The sequence below is a fragment of the Plectropomus leopardus genome, chromosome 16 (genome assembly GCF_026936395.1).
Source record: "Plectropomus leopardus strain MGB_pleo_1.0 chromosome 16, ASM2693639v1, whole genome shotgun sequence".
NCBI classification, from domain to species: domain Eukaryota; kingdom Metazoa; phylum Chordata; class Actinopteri; order Perciformes; family Serranidae; genus Plectropomus; species Plectropomus leopardus.
This window is the reverse complement of record NC_142191.1, coordinates 13,232,950-13,247,986: the sequence shown is the minus strand read 5'-3', so window position 1 is coordinate 13,247,986 and position 15,037 is coordinate 13,232,950. Positions and strand designations below refer to the sequence as shown.

Here is a 15,037-nt window from a genome sequence, read left to right as displayed (position 1 = left end):
GCCCTAAATGTTATGGGTTTGTTGTAGTTGAGCTCAGTTTGTCACATCTCCTCAGCTGAGCCCTGCCGTCCATATGTGCATAACTGAACTGATGAAAAAAGTACTCAATGCCATTTTAATGAAGATTTTTAGTGTAAACACAAAAATGTTAGATAAGACATCCGTCTATCTATTTATGCAGTTGGACTGAAACAATTAAACAAATCTAGATCTGTTAGATTCCGTATAAATTTGTATAAAATCAAGATTGATTGTTGCACATTTTGTCAAAGTTTCATCTTCTTTATGAGAAAGTCTGGCAGGTTTCATCTTGGTCAGAATCTTTAAAGGAGCTCGATACGACATTCAGATATCTGTGAAGCTTGGGCGATATGTAATACTGCAAACAATAATATCTTCCTGAGTTTTCCCAATGGTATTCGGTATATAACGGTGTAAGTGTGCTGCGCTACTGTTGATTTTTTTGTTAGAGCTTTTTTAAGTGGCTAAGGGGCTTATGCTGAGTTTTGGGGTGCGAGTCTGGTCTGTTTCTGCAAATTAGGTGAGTTCCAACTGCTATCGACTGTGTGTAATACACTGACTGTTGGTAAGTACCTCATACAGCCCCACTTAAAAAATCCCAAGCAATCCCTTTAAGTAATACTGTGCACCAGCGCTAAGTCAGTCCTATGAGAGCTGATCATGGCCTCAGCTGTCGGCTCAGGTTAGCTTTATTTCAAATTAAAAGCTCACTTTTATTTAGACTTTATTTAGAATAACTAGAATGTACAAGAATCAAGTTAGTGGATGAGATTTTAGAGGATAATTAGAGTTCAGGTTAGCCTGAAGAACTTAAGGCATGTTTTTTGCTGATGTCTTAGCAAATTGTTTTTGACTTAACTTTTCTTTTGTCTTCTCAAATTACATTTGGATTAGTTCTTTTTTTTTATTTTATTGTGTACTTTGTCACCTGTCATTTCAAGATCACTGTAAACTTTACTGTCTCTTAAAGGGAATTTGTCTTTGGCTAGAGTACTACCCAAAGCTGCAATCACAAGCAATTCTATAGAGACAAACAATTCAGTGAGGTGAGACACAGACAGTTTCTCGACATACTTTAAAAGAAAAGAATTCATTTGTGTCTGAAAATGAGTTCATATCAGGAGGTTTGTTTTGAAATGTCTTGGTCATGATCCACCATAATGAACTGCCCTGAAACAGTTTGAAGTCAGCTTTGAAGAACTAAAAATGTAAAATCATTAAATTACATCAAGCTACCTCACTTATCCACATATGAAGAGCAGGGCTCTGGAGTTTATCTGAGCAGTTTTCCCAAAATAATCCACGTCTGGACTTTGGAGGAGAACCATCCCGACAGACATCACAGATTCTGTTTGTCGGATAAAAGTTGAAGGTTAAAATAAAGTTCAGAGTCACATGTGCTGTCACACTTTCACTCTCACCCCCTTCTGTTCCCTTTCTGTTCCGTCTCATTCTCACTTTAACGTCTTCACTCATCTTTTACCAGTTTCTCTCCACCTCTCCTCGTCCTCTCTTCTGTCTCTTTTCTTCTCGGTCGTCTCTCTCTAAACCAAGGATGCTCCTGGAGTTTTCATGTTTATCATCTTGTCACTCTCGTTATAATCTTATTTTTTGTCCTGTCACTCTTGATCCTCTAAGCCTGCAGTTTCAAAGACGCTTTGGGCATTTGAGCTTTCATGTCAGGGCGGCACATGACATCTGTGTCTCAAAAACATGTCAGCTTTGGGACCGCGTGGATTATAACTTCAATACATTGTGCAGAGCTCTCATCGCAGTTTGCAGCATGCTGGTAGGAGGAGGCTTATTAAAAGTGAGTGTGTGTGTCTGAGAGGAGCAGAAGGAGATTTAATTACCAGATACCGTGTGTTATTCTATTCATGCTTGGAAAATGTTGAAATGTTTCACCTTAGAGGAAATTGCCTGATTTGTTGTCTCCCAACATTAAACTGTAGTCAAAAGACCTGAAATAGCTTCTGTGAAAAATCATCAGCTGGTGTTCTTTAGCATCATGCTGATGAGTTTTGCCACATTAGACAATCATTTTTATAGCTTCTCCCTTAAATTGTCTTCATGCAGAATCCTCCACCTGCCTGTGATTTGCTGTACAACAAAAACTAAAAATAATACCAAGTGAATCTATGTGTTCCTTTCTGCTGTCATCTACACAGCGGCAGACAGATTATTGGAACAATCCCCCACAGTGTAAGAAGTTTGCATAGAAAGCCTGTTGTGAGCAATAAACCTAAACATGAAATATTTATTTTTAGAGTTTGACTGCACAATATATTCAATACCCAATGACAGTATGTTTTCCATGACATTTTGTCTTGAACTGACACAAAAATATACACATCTGAATATTATCGGTTTATTTTGAAGTAATATCGTCTTAGTTTTCTACTGAGACTATTTTAACAAGGCGTTTGAAAAATGTATAATGTGTAACCCAAAAAAGGTGACGGTTACAGATACAGAATACATCAAAATGTGCATAAATATTGTGTAAACATAACTGCACCCAAAACACTAAAAAAGAGAAGGCATGAGCAGCAAGTACTGAAATGTATTTACAGCAGAAGCTTTTGCATTCGCAGTACTGTTGACTATTAACGTGATCTACAGCTTAAAGGACAACTTCCGTATTTTTAACCTGGACACTATTTCCCAATGTTTTTGTGTCTATGTGACTAAGGGGAACAAAATTGTTTGAAACTGGGTCAGTTTTGAGAGACATGGCTGCAGCTTACAGCAGCGAAACAGACTGCAATGTAACATGAAGGGGTTTCATCAATTTAAACGTGCTCTTTTTGGCCACTGACATGCTCAGATCTGACGACATTATAGAAAGGATCCCTGCAAAGACAGACTATTTTGATAAAGAATAAGATCATTTTTGTTTCCTAGAAACAGCCACAAAATTGTTATCATCAAACCCACCAGACTCCAGATAAATAAAAAGTATTTTTATCCTTGTAAAACAAACTTCATTTCAGGTCAACAGATACTAAATAAAACGCACATAAGTCATCTTTGTTTGTCTTTTCACTGTTACAACAGTCACCAACTCTGGTTTGTTTGAAATAAACCCTTGATTCACCCAGTTAGATGTGAAAATATGCTTGTCCAGTGCACTCTAAAATGAAGGTTTATTTAGATGGAGTTTTGTTGGTATGGTGATAGGGATTTAGGGGCTGTTTCTGGTTTCTAAACAAAATGATCTGACCTTTTAACACTAGCAATCCTTTCCATAATGTCAGACACTTGCAATAAAAATATGAGCCTGTTAGTGTCATAAACAAGCACTTTAGTGGACATAAATTAATGGTGCACAAATTCCCCAAGTGGTTACATTGCAGCATCTATTGTAGCTGGTGGTTGCAGTGCTCTCGCTCAATATTGGACCATTAGCCACTTAAACACAATAAGTGTTTAACGAAAGTGGAAATAAATTTAAAATTAGTGATTTTATACTAAACTGAGTTATCATTCATTATCCAGCCTTTCAAGAATTTCATTGTTATTTCAGGTGATTGCCAGGGTTTTTTCATATTAATAATCTGTTTTACATTCAACCATCAAGCAAGTATTTGCAGCTTCAATCAGCCCTGTAATAAAATTAATGCTATCAATATCTGTTTAAAATATATATAAACTATTCTGGAAACACAAACCTATTCCCCAGGAGCTACTAAGAGTAAGAGAATAATAATACATTTGGAGGTATGTATCTTACACCCTCAAATCCGTTCTGCTGGCATGACTGATAGAAGGATCTATGGATGTTGCCACAGCATCTGCATAAGGATGGAGTCTCTTTCTGTGTCTTGTCACTTAACTTTAAGGGTGTTATTCTTTCTTCGCGGTAGCTCCTTCTGGACCTGACGCGCCCGCATGCCAAAGCCCAGAGACTGCAGAGACTCAGTAATGAAGCGCTGCGTAGGAGAGACGCACAGCATCACCAGCAGCTTGGCATCGCCACCTGTCGGAGAAGATGGAGAAGAACATGAGGAGTTGATAAACAATAATGGAAAATTTAGATTAATAACATTTTTGTGGGAAGAAATATATTTACCAGCACATTTTTACTGAGTATTTTGAGTGACTCTATGTTTTGATATCCTCGTGTGTGCATGTTAGAGTAAGGGTTGGTACGAGGAATTTCTCAGCTAGATGAGGACATTATGAGGTTGAATGAATCTTTCCAAGAAAAAGCAGACACTGGTGGCATGGGTCAAAGGTCATAAAAAAGAGCGAAAGAGTGTGTGTGTGTGTGTGTGTGTGTGTGTGTGTGTTTGTGTGTGTGTGTGTGTGTGTGTGTGTGTGTGTGTGTGTGTGTGTGTGTTTGTGTCTAACCTATGGCATCCTGTAGCAGATGAGTGAGTTTACTGTTCCTGTACGGGACGTGTGGTCTCTGCTCGGCCAGAGCACCCAGGACATCAGACAGAGCGGAGAGACTGCGGTTTATACAGGACATCTCCCACAAAGCTGCACCCGAAACTCCAGACATACCTTGCACACACATACAAATAGACATATTTATATGTCCTAAAATGATTGATCTACTCAGTAAACAGGCGTCGGTTGTACTGGGTTTAATTACCTTTTTCTCGTATAAATAAAAGTTTTAAAATATGGTAGTAACAATGATCAACATCCTACAAAAGGAATGAGAGAAAGGGGGAAGATGTAATTTTTTTTGTGAGTCCAACTTGTAACTATTTAAGAGTCAGCTTTTCTCTTAAGAATTAAGGCATCAAAGCAAAGACATGTCCACAACTTGACATTTGAAATTAATTTTTAGCTGCAGTTATTCTAGAACATCTTAATTAGGCATATGTCTGAAACACCATTTTGCTAAGAGGAGTTAATTTTCCGGTTAAAATATTGGCTGGTGCATTTTAAAATGCAGAGGCAACAATGTTCCCAAGACATCTGCAAACTCAAGGAGCATCCTTCAGCAGTGAGCCCCTCTCACCAGCACACTCGCTCCCTGCCAGGTCCACCAGCTGCAGCTTGGTCCTGAGTGGAGCCTGTGAGAGGCTCGGCCTCGGGGACGGACACGGAGAATGGGAGGGGGAGCGGCAGGGAGAGGAGGCTGTGCTTGCAAAGAGATGATCGTCGGATGATTGGCGGGCGGCAGGGTTGGCACGACGACAGCGTGGACTCCACCACTCCTTCTGGGTGGAGCGCTGCATGTTCTTCTTGGCACTCTGTAGCCTGCGGGCTGAATGAGAGAGTAATAAAGTCATAATTTCACAGAGCGTGCGACCAACAGGTGTCCTTGATGTTAGTGTGTAGGTTTGTGAGTGTGTGTATGAATGCATCTTACCCAGAGCCAGTGCATTGGGGCTCTTGGAGGAAATGGTGAGGGTGACAATGAGGTGAGAGCGTGAGGAGTCAGTGTGGATGAGGGTGGGACAGTGAGCTCTGAGCTTTAAAACGCTGCTGATGATCTGCATCACCTCAGAGGCGTTACTGACGGGCCTGTAAAACATATGAAACACATACACCATTACAGGGGATTTTATTCTTAAGAGCTGCTAGAATCAATATTTTTGATAATTTTGTATGTTAACTTATATTGCTCCATGTTTGGTGGATATGTAAATGAGCTTTTTTTGTGAACATGTTAGCTGTATAAACTTTATAAAAGGGACAGTTCACTCGAAAAATCCAAATATTTATTTTTCCTCCTACCTGTAGTGCTATTTAAACGACACAAAGCTATTTCAGCCAGCAGATACTGCCATCTAGCTGCAAAATGTCATCTTCCAGACCTTTCATAAAAAGGTACAAAAACTTTGTGCACACAGCGACCTCAGCAGCAGCTGTACTCACTTGTGTGTGAGGGAGATGACCTCGCTGGAACCAGAGGAGGTGGTGATGACATCCCGGCGCTGGTTGGCGGTGTTGCCATCTCGGGCCAGAAGGTCAAGCACCTCGTTGTTGTAGACCTCCATCACTGAGACCTCGACTGTGTGGCTCTCTGCAGGCTTCTCAGAGATCAGTCTGGGTCACAAACACAGGAACAGACACACAACCACGGATACATTAAGAAAAGAAAAGGTCAGCCCAGTTATATTCTCTTTTAACTCTCAGGGCACATTATGAATTAATTGACTAAATGTTTTTAATCTCTGATGGATTTAAGGCTTGAATTAGAATACAGTTAGTCAAATTTACTGCTATTTTCACACAAAACACACCTACCTCTTGCAGTCATTACACACTGTAAACATCAGAAAAACAAATGAATAAAAAATGTGTTTCTTTCTCACCGAAATAGCTCAGCTGCAGCCTTGGGGATGACACCCTGCTGTGTCTCCTGCTGCGTTGTTGACTGCTCCTCCAGCTGCTGGGATCCCATCATGGTGTAAGTCTTTCCGCTGCCTGTCTGCCCGTACGCCATGATACACACGTTATAGCTGCAGGGCAGGGATACCATGCTGTTTGTCATGTATTTCATTATTTATTCTTCAATTACGTAGGGTAGTGTTTACTGTATAGAGTTTGAATGTATGCTTTTGTACGACATAGTCCATATTTAGTATGTTTTTTCACACTTACCCGTCCAGCAGAGATGTGAGGAGCGGCTTGACTTCATCGAACACTGCATCCTGTGAATCCTCTGGTCCATGCACTCTGTATGATACAAAGGATTATTATTATTGACCAATACTTGAATGGAAAAATGCACATTGCATTAGGATTGTGTTGGATTTTACCTCTCAAATTCAAACATCTTGTTTTGCACTGGCATCCCTGTTTTTATGCAATTCACCATCACAGCATCCTTCAAAAAAACAAGGAATAACATAAACAAGGACACTGGATGAAATAATCAATGAAATAAAATGAATTCTAATAGTTTGTGGAACTCACATCACTTATGACGGAGACCACTTCTTCTGGCGATGCTGGTCTGATAGAGAAAAACACAGAATTTGATTATTTTTTAGCTTTTTATGCACAGAAAAAACTCAGCAATCACACAGTATTTCATGTTGTCCTTATGAATCGTGTGTTGACCCACCTTGATCCAGAGGTGGAGGACTGGACGTGGTCAAAAGGTAGAACTGGTCGCACCCTGCAGTGAACCCTGATGTTGCCTCTTAATTCCTGCGGCAAAAAAAGAATGACAGTCGAAGGTCAAACTAACAAGCTACTGTATTACTCTTCATGATGTCTTTTGACACTTAACATCAATCCTCACCACAAGTGCGTTATGGAGTTCTTTCCTCCTCTGCCTCTCTGCCTTGCACTTCTCCCTCTCCTCCTCCAGAGAGCGCTCCAGAGCTGCAACACTTCCTTCCAAGTCTGAGCAGAGACAGCAGAAAGGGATTTGTTAAAGGGATAATAAACCCCCAAATCAAAAATACATATTTTATCTCTTACCTGTCGTACTATTTATCAGTTTAGATTGTTCTGATGTGAGTTTTCAAGTGTTGAAGATATCGGCCGTAGAGATGACTGCCTTCTCACAAATATTCTGGAACTATATGGCACTTGACTTATGGTGCTCAAATCGCCAAAAAAAATACCTTTGAAAACTTAACAGCAATGTCTCTTTCCAGAAATGATGGCCTAGTTACTCAAGATAATCCACAGACCTTGATGTGAGCAATTTCATTCAGGAACTATTTTCTTTCTAAATTTCTTCTTTCTAATTTTCTGTCACTGTCACTGTGCAGAAAGAAGCGTGCATCTACGCATGAGAGGCTCATGCCAAGAGTGAGATGTAAAGATTAGTTAGCTTCGTAGTGCTAGGTGAGCTAGCAGTGGTGCACTGCACTTGGATAGCACTTTTCTAGTCTTGTGACCACTACAAGCTCTTGCACACTACATGTCACATTCACCCATTCACACACACATTCACACACAATGTTGGCCGAGGCTATTGTATAAGATACCACCTGCCACTCAGTAACTATTCACACGCACACACACACTCCAATGATGCAACATCGGGAGCAATTTAGGGTTCAGTATCTTGCCAAAAGATACTTTGACATGTTGCCTGGAGGAGCTGGGGAATGAAACCCTGACCTTCCGATTAGACGACGACCTGCTGTAGCTCTGAGTCACAGCTGCTCCGGCACAGTTCCTTTTGCGTTGTGATACAGTTGGCAGGAGTAGTTTGGTAAAAGTTCAATAGTTCCTACATGAAACTGCTCACAGCAAGATCTGTGGATTAAGAGTTTCCGGGTCATGATTTCTGGAACGAGACGTTGCTGTTGAGTTTCTCAGATGTGTGTTTTTGTTGGGTATTTTTTTGGTTTAGGTACTACAAGCCAAGTGCCGTCTAGTTTCATTATATTAGAGAGAAGGTAGACACCACGACAGCCAGTATCTCCAACACTCAGCAGCTCACACCAAAACATTCTAGACTAATAAATACCACTACAGGTAAGGAAAAAATAACCCAGTTCTAATTAATTTTGTCCATAAAATTAGATATTGTGTGCAACTGCATCTGAGTTTTGGGGGAATCTGGAGTGGTGCAGTAATAAAGCATGTGGCTCAAGGTAAGTAGAAAGCAGTAAAGAGAATGAATGGCTGTCTATAAAAATCAACTCCACAGCCAGAGGCATCTGTTCTCTGGTGTAAATCTTTGAATTTAGGCCAAGTCTTTAATCCTGGTGCACACTTGGCACCAACCACCCTCATTCACGCAGGACAGACTGAGGCATTCAAGAATAGTCTTGGTCGAACATAAATAGAACAGAATAGAGTAAGACTTTTGTGTTTAAAGATTACTTGCAACATAAATTGTTCTCAAAAATTAAAAATAACAGTAACAAAAAGGCACAGGCTGTTTACATTGTAAAATATTTCTGTACTTTAAAGACTTTAGAACATTAACTCGCTGCTGTGTGCCTGTAAATTATTAATTAATTGAAATTTAATTGATGGTTTATTTTTTTGGCATGTTACCAGCAAACTCTGGTATAAGATAAAACTAGAAGTACCATCTTGTGGTTATATGCCTCTGCCAAACAGTCAAGTTGCAGTTTACAACCATGACTTTGCATACTTGTATAATGTGTGTAGTGAAGACTGATACAGAGGACTGATAGAGAGCTGTGTTGCATCGTACAAAAACAACCACCTAAAGCTGCAAAGTTGTAGCCATGACAATTAAGTATCTGACCAAATGTCTCCTCTTCTGTTCCTGAGTTGTGGCGTTGGATAACGGCCAGAAACCACAATGATGTCACAGTGAAGTTGACATTTGACCTTTTGGATATAAAATGCTATCAATTCATTATTTTATCCTGTTAGACATTTGTGTGAAGTTTTGTCATAATTAGCCTATGCATTCTTGAGTTATAGCCAAAAAAATGTTTTGTGTCATAGTGACCTTTGACGACCAAAATGTATTCAGTTTATGGTTGAGTCCAAGTGAACATTTGTAATAAATTTGATGAAAGTCGTCAAAGGCCTTCACGAGATATAACATTCACAAAAATGGGACGGACGCATAAAAACAGTTTATCGACTAATATTACCTCAAAAAATACGACAAACAGACAAAGGATTTGTAATGATGCATATTATATCAAATTTAGGACAGATATTTACTTTAATAGCCCGGCAGATGGTTGACTCACCCACAGCACAACCAGCACAGCTCTATAAATCATCATTACACCAAAGCTTGTGTGTGAAATATAAAGTTAAAATCAATTAACAGCCCTACAATGTAACAAATATTTATGAGCAAGTAATGAACGAAATGTAACATAAATGCAATTTAAGAAAAACGTCACAGTGGTTCAAATTACAACCCAGATAGGTTGATACTAACAGGAAAGACAACATTTTGAAGATAGTGAAGATAAGTAGGTATATTTTCACATTGACCATAAAAGGCTACAAAAAGCGATTTTGTGCAGAAGAGATTGCAACAGCAAGTGCAACACGTGCCCAGGTGGGTCAGTTTTAACCAGTCACCTGAGCCATGGTGACTAGCTGACTGAATTAGAACAAAACAGTCAACCTTGGACGACCTGAGAGGGGCGGAGTGAGAGAGGAGAGGGGAGGGACTGTGAGAGAGGATTACCAGCCAACGCATACTAATCAAGATACAGCCAGCACAAAACGTGTAAATCACTTTAGTATGCAGAGGGACACTGAGACGATGAATGAGTGAACAGAACAGACAAGTTAATAGAAGTGACGGGTAGAAGATGTAACACCAGAAAGATGAGATACATTTTTTTCTTTTAAATGATGTCCTCAAAGACACTTTACGATTAAATCTGACAGTTTGAAACCTCCTCTGTGGTTTACAGTTCTTGGTAGAATCTGAGTCGACTGAGCAGCATACAAAAGCTGAGCAGATGCTGGTGCAGAGTCTTTTAAGGATAATAAGTTAATTTGTTGCAACAGCCACTGTTCAGCCCACAGGACAAAATACTAAACACATACTAAACTTTAACAAACTACTACTATGAAAACTTACATGGAGAATATGTGCATTTGGAGCATATAGACACATATAAATAGTATTGGCTGATTATTATTTGAATTATTAGACTCCTTAATGCTGTTAGTGGCATCAGTCCCAATAATCCTTTCAGGTGAACTCTGCAGACCAGTCCAGCTGTCAAGTGTGGTCAAAACGAAATACAGTAACCTATGCAATGCCACAGTGTCCCTTTTAAATGTATTGCAGAAAAGTAACACAATGCCTGTTTTTATGTGTTGATGGTTGTGGGAACAAAAAACGCAGTTTGAACGGGTTTCAGTCACACATTTTTTGCACTTAACAGTATGAATGTAACAATATTGATAACACAGTGTATTTTAGACATATTGAGCTGATCTGGAAAATCCAGGATTAAACAAAAATATACAATCTTGCCAAAATGTATGCCATATGCATAAACACAGCCAAAATTATCAAAAACATGAAGAACAAAAAGGGCATCAAATGCACCAAACAGTCCTGAAGGGTTAAAGCTCTGATCCAAAGATTTGCACTTTTAAATTTTTAACTACCGCAGATCAGTTTTATGGACAGAGTGTAAGTGCCTTAAGATGCTGCTTTTCTGATAGCTGCCTGCTCACCACAGCTCACTGCACCCCGACTCCACCATGACGCCCAAATTTGGAATTCCAAAATCCAAGCACTTGGCAAGATGACAACAAATAGTCCCCATAACTCCCAGCCTCAAGGAAGTTTTTTCAGAATCATTAACTAAGGATGATGCCAAAGATGTTGCATCTATGTTAACTTATGGTGACACACGCTCACATACTTACTTTGAACTTTGTCTCCATGGTGACAATTTAGAGAACAGCTGGCTTGTGCTAGTTTTTCCAGCAGCTGCTTGCTCTGCTGCTCGAGCTCAGTGGAAAAACTTAAATACGCTGCAAAAAGTTCACTCAAATCCTGCTTTACAGCCTGCCGCAAACACAGAGAGAGGAAAAATTAAAATTGCAGTGTTTTGTGTGTGGGTCTTTCTGAGTTTCGAAACTACTTGCCTTTCTTGACTTTGAATGCTATTTAGTGAAACATCTCAACAAAACCCACTCATTTCAATGCATTTGTACCTGGACCTCAGAGAGCAGTTTGGCGAGGGCGGACCGTGTTATCTTCTGTGCACTCCTGTGGTGCTCATGATCCAGGGCCTTCGTTTCCTCTTCATTGTCGCGACGGATTTTCCCAAGACACTGTAAAGGACGTGACATCAACATACTTATTCTGCACCACTTCATTATTTCTTAATACCAGCTACTAATTGACTAGCAGCTAAAATAAGATTTCCCCCCACTTATATGATGTAATGCATAATTGAATTTAACTGATTTTTTAATAATAATATGCAAGTTTGTTTGTTCAATTACTGAGCAGTAGGAGAAAGCAAAATTTCCCCAGTTGATAGTATGCTCTAATGAGCCATACAGCACACAAAATGTTGAGAGACAGTGGGGACTCCAAAACCCATACAGAAACAGACGACACTAAATTATTAGCAATTGTGTTATTCAGTTTTGTAGCATCCTGTTTTGAATTATCAGGGACTAATTACTTGTTCTTCAGGAAGTGAATTTACAATAATGATCAGCTTAAGCCTGTAAGTGAATGTATGGCTGCTCACCTACATTCATTTTTGGTTGAACGGAAAAGACACACGAATAACCAGTGAAATTAATGATGCACAATATCAGGACCCTGGAACCGTCTTTCTTAGCAGGGGTCGACTGATAATGGTTTTTCAGGGTAGATGCCAATTATTAATAGTCAATGAAACCAATAACCGATATTTGAAACCGATATGCATTTACAATAAAACTGAAAAAAAATTCTGTCAATAATTAGAATTTAGAATATAACAAACTCCAAAAAAAAACCTTTGTTTAAATGTCCTTAGCAAATGTTAAATCAAAACTGAGATGTTCAACATCATATACAGAAAGTTCCCAGCAACTTTTTTAATTTTTTATTTTATAAAGTCAAGGGAAAATTTAAATAGAAAATGAATGAATAAAAATATCTCCCTGAGTTTTTACAAAGTAAAAGTTACTCCCATGCTGGCACTTAATTTTATCGGTGATCATTAAAATAAAACACCGATACAGATAATCTCAAAATGCCAAACATTGGCCCCAGGTGACAATGACCCATTAAAAAATGATGGCCCAAAAAATAGCAACATATGAGTAGAAAGTTACAAAAATAACTTTAGTAAGTAATAATTCACCAGAATTAAAAAAAAAAAAAAAAAAATAAGTAATATACAAGAATAAAACAAAAATCCCCCCAAAACCTACCAAAAAAAATCTAAAAATTAAATAAAAAATTAATGATTTATTTCGGTAAAATGTTTTTAAAGACATAATTTGTATTCAACATTTCCCTGTTTTTTTGGAGAATTTTCTAATTTTCTTCTTTCTTTTTGTGCGACATTTCTTGCCAACTTGCTCATTGCCTTTTTCCCCGTGTCTCCTAAAAAAATCCAGCCAGTTTTTATTCTTATAGCACAGGTTGTTTATTTGACTATTCAGGTTCAGCTGATCTTCACTGTCCATCAGCTATAATCATCAGACATTGAGTGGTGCTCTCTGATACATCTTCAAATGAAATGTGATCCAACCTCTTCATATTAAAAAAGTCATTCACACAAAAGCTGCCTTGAGCAACTGTAAGTGTATAAGGTTAAGTAAGGTTAAGGAATAAATATAACAGAATCTAATATGCTCATCCATAAGAGAGCACAACAGAGTAAACACGGATTCCCACAGTCCAGTGTTTAAGCCTGTAAGTCATGAATGGCACAAATCTTCTTACCTCGGCAAGCCTTAAATGAAGAATAGCATTCTCTGTCTCCAGTTCCAGTATTCGCTCCTCTTTACTCTGAAAACACAGTGAAACATAACAGTCTGGGTTACATCTCATATACCTGAGTGGAGAATTATTTGGAAAACATCAATGGAGAAAATACAACTCTCTGAACAATCTCTAATAAACTAAAAGTAATCTAAAAGTTAACTAAAAGCATCCGCGAGTCAAATGATTTACCCTCAGTTTGTGCTCCAGCAGGTGAACCTGATGCGCAAATATTTGGTCACGGTTTATAAAAAGAGGCATTTTAACTTAAAGAAAATGAGCTAGCAGAGATGAGAATGGACAGCCTCGTCCGTTTCTTTTACCTCACAGCTGATCAAGTCGTGTCCTCTCAGCTGTATAATCCGATTAACGGTCAACAACAGCTCTGTCAACTCTGCTCACCTGACTGCTGCTCAGGGGGAGGAGGGTGGCAGTTCACATTGCAATGTTTATATATATAAGGTCAGGGACTATTCTTTATTCATCAGAGGCAGAAGCGTTAGTTTCATGTGATGTATCCAAAGACCATCAGACCATCGAAAATTGGAAATCAAACAATAATTTCTGCTTTTACAGTTTCTGGCTACGATAAATTGTATAATTTTGGTAATTTGGTAAATCGGTGGTAAAATAAATACAAAATACAACCATTTAAATATTTATACCCCTACCTTAAGCCAAAATAAAAAAAACATAGCTCCCTCCCCAGTGATTGGAAATGATTTGACATGCCGCCCCTTTGTTGCACCACCAACTTCTATCTCATAAATAATGAACAGTCCTTTAGTATGACCATTTTTTTAGCTTCTGAGAGCAAAATACCAAAAAAATCTGATTAAAAGTGGCAGTTTGGCTGCATTGTCAAAAACTGATTATTCTGGTCCTCTGGAGCTACAATATTCACAGACTTCACATCTATGTGACTTAAAGCATAACCGTTTTTAAATACTATTAAGTTTATGAAGTCCACTCATTTATTAATCACTTTCACAAAATGATGGCAAGTCGGTGACATGTGTCTCATTTCCCAGAGAGAACCGAGAAATGACTTTCTAGTTGAAAAGTGAGTGATATTAAGTAGACTATGACTAGTCAGAATATTTATATTAATTCAGTATAAATATATCCACTCTTTTCAACTACCTAAAATGCGATCGCATCTATGAGTCACTAATGACACATTTGTTTTGCAAGTTATTATAGAAAGGCGTCCACTGCATGTAGCCTAATGTTTCTTAATATGTGATTAAAAGAGAGATCTAAAAGCTGTCAGCTGCCAACAAGAAGCTTTAGGACATTGTGGAGGCAGAGGTTGTCCCTGTCAAATAAAGAAATAACACTTCTTATTGTAGCCTCATTCACATAAGCAAATACAGGTACGAAGTATAAATTGTGGTTAAGACATAAGTAGCATGGTAAAGAGATGATGGTGTAGAGGATCAGACACTGCGCCTGTTATCGGTTGTGGGGGTTTTGAACATCATTCTACCACCGACCATAGTCGGAAATTATTTTCAATGACAAACAAAAGCAAACTGTGTTGTGTCTAACAGAAAATGTAGAAACTTTTTATATATTAACAAAGTTCATATATTGTCATATTATTTGCTTTATCCTCTTATAATAGCGCAGACCTACAATATGCAATATTTGATGTATGTGGGCAGAGAAGATCACTCA

General features: G+C 38.6%; 1 protein-coding gene across 1 annotated transcript; it reads right to left on the bottom strand.

Moving 5' to 3' along the window:
• Window positions 1-1,795: 1,795 nt before the first annotated feature.
• On the bottom strand, window positions 1,796-13,695 carry kif25 (kinesin family member 25). Its single transcript, XM_042503927.2, has 15 exons — window positions 13,550-13,695; window positions 13,319-13,384; window positions 11,581-11,700; window positions 11,290-11,431; window positions 7,235-7,338; window positions 7,055-7,140; window positions 6,904-6,943; window positions 6,747-6,814; window positions 6,589-6,663; window positions 6,300-6,446; window positions 5,860-6,030; window positions 5,351-5,505; window positions 4,997-5,245; window positions 4,375-4,530; window positions 1,796-4,000 (listed from the first exon to the last, which is right to left on the bottom strand). Exons 1-15 carry the CDS (start codon window positions 13,616-13,618, stop codon window positions 3,849-3,851), a joined length of 1,800 nt encoding a protein of 599 aa, XP_042359861.2. The 5' UTR covers window positions 13,619-13,695; the 3' UTR covers window positions 1,796-3,848.
• Window positions 13,696-15,037: the final 1,342 nt, after the last annotated feature.

Bases quoted from the DNA above. Each gene is read 5' to 3' on its own strand.
- kif25 (XM_042503927.2), bottom strand. From the start codon at position 13,618: ATGCCTCTTTTTATAAACCGTGACCAAATATTTGCGCATCAGGTTCAC. The intron at 13,385-13,549 runs GTAAATCATTTG...CTGTGTTTTCAG, and splicing joins TGCTGGAGCACAAACTGAGG to AGTAAAGAGGAGCGAATACT. The intron at 6,944-7,054 runs GTGGGTCAACAC...TTTCTCTATCAG, and splicing joins TCCTCCACCTCTGGATCAAG to ACCAGCATCGCCAGAAGAAG.